The sequence below is a fragment of the Trachymyrmex septentrionalis genome, unplaced genomic scaffold (genome assembly GCF_001594115.1).
Source record: "Trachymyrmex septentrionalis isolate Tsep2-gDNA-1 unplaced genomic scaffold, Tsep1.0 scaffold83, whole genome shotgun sequence".
In the NCBI taxonomy this organism is placed as follows: Eukaryota; Metazoa; Arthropoda; class Insecta; order Hymenoptera; family Formicidae; genus Trachymyrmex; species Trachymyrmex septentrionalis.
Window position 1 is genome coordinate 3,347,780 of NW_017306018.1, and position 3,477 is coordinate 3,351,256.

A 3,477-nucleotide genomic window follows, 5' to 3' on the forward strand; every position below is an offset into this window, starting at 1 on the left:
TATTTCGAGATTTCGTGTGCGTGTGTGTGTGTGTGTTATCAACGTGTGTACGTGGCTCGGTGGTAATCTGCATTGACACAGTGCGAGGTTCGACAAAAATTCTCGACGATGAGAATGGAGAACGATTGACTCTCATCACATTCCTTTGTTGTGGTCCTCAGCTTTACGGATTGTACAAACCGACGCGAGAGAAATGACAAATATAACGTATATATAAGTTCCGTATATATATACGTGACGAGAATGATCGTATCCAACCGTGAATCGCTCAACTTTCTTTTCAACAATCAATGGGACTCTGTCACGAAGGATTCTTAATTTTAACAAAATTTCCTCTTTGCGCATCGAAAGGAAGTATTTATAAGCAACCGCGGGGCGATCTGCGTATCTCGTCGGTGTGTACGAACCTTAATTCGAGATCCGACGGTGAGGAAAAGTGCGTGGAAGAAAGACGCTGGTCGTTCGAGAGGATGCGAGAGACAGAGAAATCGTGTGTAGTAAAATATACATACATACACACACACACACACATATATATATATATATATGTTCCTGTGTGTACAAATGTACGAGTACGGGTTGTTTACTCCCTCGAAAATGTAGCAAGGGCGATGAGAGACTGGCTGGTCTTCGTTGTTCCTCCCTCGCGTGGCTGCTGTCGTCGTGAGAGAACGAACACTCGGAGGTTACCCGGGGTAGAGGAGGTGCTGAGATCAATTAACCGGCTGCTGAGAGAGCTCCGAGCTCACTCCGCTCGCTTCTTTCTCTGCTGCTCGACGGCCGCGAAATCCTTCTCCAGCGAAAAAGTACTCGCCGATGCGAAAGGGCGATCGACGACGAGAGGTGACGAGATGACGGTTGAAGGGAGCAGCCGTTGAGTCAACGAGAGAATCGACTGGTCTGCGACTTCGATCCGCTTTTCCATTTTCTCTCTTTTCGCTCTTCCATCGCTCGACGCGCGCACACATGGTTGTTTCCTTCTCGTCTGTTGTCTTTTCGATCGAGCCGCGTTAGTTCAAAACAGCGCGGAGACTAGACTGCTCGGGGGGACACTCTCTTCTCAAAGATGCCTCGTTTTCATTCACTCTCTCTCTCTCGAGATTCTTTGTACGCGCGAGAAGAGGATCGGGGAGACGCGAGACTAGACTAGAGTCGAGCCGACCGACGCGCGTGGACGAGCTCGCGTCTCCCGAAGGATGGACTCTCCTCCCCCACCCCTCTGTGTGAGCAGGAAGTCGCTCCAAGCTGCTCGGATCGTCGACGGTGCTCCATTTTCACTTTTTTTTCTTTTCTTTTTTCGTACAGGACGAGAGCGAGAGAAAGAGACAGAAAGGAGAGAGAGAGAGAGAGAGAGAGAGAGAGAGAGAGAGAGAGAAGGAAGGAGACAGCGAGGATCGACTCGAATCTTCTCGAAGATTCTCGTGCTCGAAATTTCTCGATGCACCGAGAAGGGAAGGGAAAAATAGAAAGGGACGAGAGAGAGAAAGAGAGAGAGAGAGAGAGAGAGAGAGGACGCAAGAAGAAAAGGGACGCACGCACGTTTGGAGTTCACAAAAGGTTGAGGAGCGCGCGGACGTACCCGGTCCGACGCGACACAATCATCACGCGGGATATCACATATCACGAGATGCACGTGCGCTTATATATAGTAGATCATTTCAGAAGCGTAGACACGAGCGCGACGGCGAGCCCGGCGATTCAGCTGGAGACGTACGCGGCAATCTGCTCGCTGAATTGCGTGTGCTCCAGCAACAGAGAGTCTTTGCAGGTTTCGAATTGTTGCTGTTGTTGCTGCTGGGATGGCGACGGCATAATAGTTGGCGCTTGCTGGTGTTGCTGCGAATGATGATGCTGATGTTGTTGCTGCTGCTGTTGCTGATGATGATGCTGCTGATGCTGATGCTGCTGCTGCTGCTGGGAGATCTCTTCCGCGTTCTCGGCCTCGGTACGCTCGTACAGGACGCAAATGGAACCATTCTCGCCGATTCTGTACGACACTTCCGACGGGTCGATCCACATGGTAAGCTCGCTGGGGAACAGGCTGTGCAGTACCGTCGGCAACAGGCCGACGTTCGCACCAGCCTGCGCGATTACCGGATCCATTTTACCGTTGATGCGTATGCAACGATAGCCGGAGCCGCGATTTGGCCGATCTGGAAACCAGTGATCCCGATAACGGTGGCGCAACACCTCCGTCAACGATGATTTGAACATCTCCAGTTGCCGTTCTGACAGCTGACCCGCCTGCAGGCGCAGCAGGTGCACCAAAAAATCCGCCGCCGACACGATTTCCAGTCTCATGGTCGGTGGTGACCCAGGGCGAAGGCGTCGATGACAATAATCCGATAGAAAATTCTCTCTCTCTCTCTCTCTCTCTCTCGCAATCTCTTCTGTATCGCGGTGGGATGAAAGTCACGTCGATGACGCACTCGATCTTGCTCAAATACACGGGCACTGTTTATCTCTCTCTCTCTCTCTCTCTTGCCCTCTCCGTCTCGCCGACTCTCGCGATCCACGGTTCCGGAGGCCAAAAAAAAAGCACTCGACGCCGTTTTACACCGGTCGAAGGCGATGAGTATCGGAGATACGCGCGTGTCACGGGTCACGGCGTGGCGATGAGTAAGCTCGACGGCGTTGATGCCGAAAGAAGCGCACAGTACCAGTCACCACAAAATGGCGTCGTCGCCACGTCGCTGCGTAGCACTCTACAGCGCTCGTCGTACGTCTTCGACCCTCCAGCGCGATGGGCTAACCGCCGGAGCGTCCCTCGAGGATCCTCACCGATGAGGATGCGATCCGGTGCACGGTAACGGATGTAATAGATGTACGTGGGGGATCGATTTCGGATCGTCGTCGGGCGAGCGTCTACGCGTCGTTTCTTAACGCTCGCCTCGTTGCCTGCCAATTCGCCTCGTCGTCGACTCGTCCTCGCGGATGAAAGGCGCGTTTTCCGTTTCACGCTTCGTTTCACCGGATCGATTCCGACAATTCAGCCGTTCCGGGATCGTCGCGTCGGAGCTGCTGGAGCTGATCTCTGAAGCCGGGATTCTCTCTCTCTCTCTCTCTCTCTCGCTCTCTCTTCCGTGGCCGTCGAGTCCCGACAGACTGGCTCAGGCTGATAAAACTTGATCGCGACGTCCGAACCGATGGATCAGCTCTCTTTATCTTTCTCCCTCTCGCGCTCTCGATCCAAACTCGCGGAGGTTCCGCGTTCATCGACTGTCGACGACTTTCTAATGGCACAGCTCACGAGCACAAATGGGGTAGCCTCGTCTCTTTGTTCGAGTGACGCCGAATGGGGGTTACGTATCGCGACATCGGCCAATCCTGCGTCGACGGCGCCCACCGCGACGCACCGTCACGTGACCCAGCGCGTTGCGCATGGTAGTTGCTGCAGCCGCGTCGCCACTCGTCCCGAGTCCCGAATACGCGGACCAACGCGGACCCTGCCTGCTTGTCTGCCTGTCTGCTTGCGCG

At 53.8% G+C, this 3,477-nt stretch overlaps 2 protein-coding genes across 2 annotated transcripts in view; both read right to left on the bottom strand.

Moving 5' to 3' along the window:
• LOC108755060 (inositol-pentakisphosphate 2-kinase) overlaps window positions 1-3,477 on the bottom strand; it is a 119,301-nt gene that overhangs the window by 54,471 nt on the left and 61,353 nt on the right. The gene's annotated exons all lie outside the window — the stretch shown is intronic.
• LOC108755061 (protein BTG2-like) overlaps window positions 1,340-3,477 on the bottom strand; it is a 3,274-nt gene continuing 1,136 nt past the window's right edge. Inside the window, exon 2 of the mRNA XM_018497805.1 lies at window positions 1,340-2,380. Coding sequence (XP_018353307.1) covers window positions 1,699-2,301 — 603 coding nt within the window. The 5' untranslated portion in view covers window positions 2,302-2,380 and the 3' untranslated portion in view covers window positions 1,340-1,698. The remainder of the gene's footprint in view (window positions 2,381-3,477) is intronic.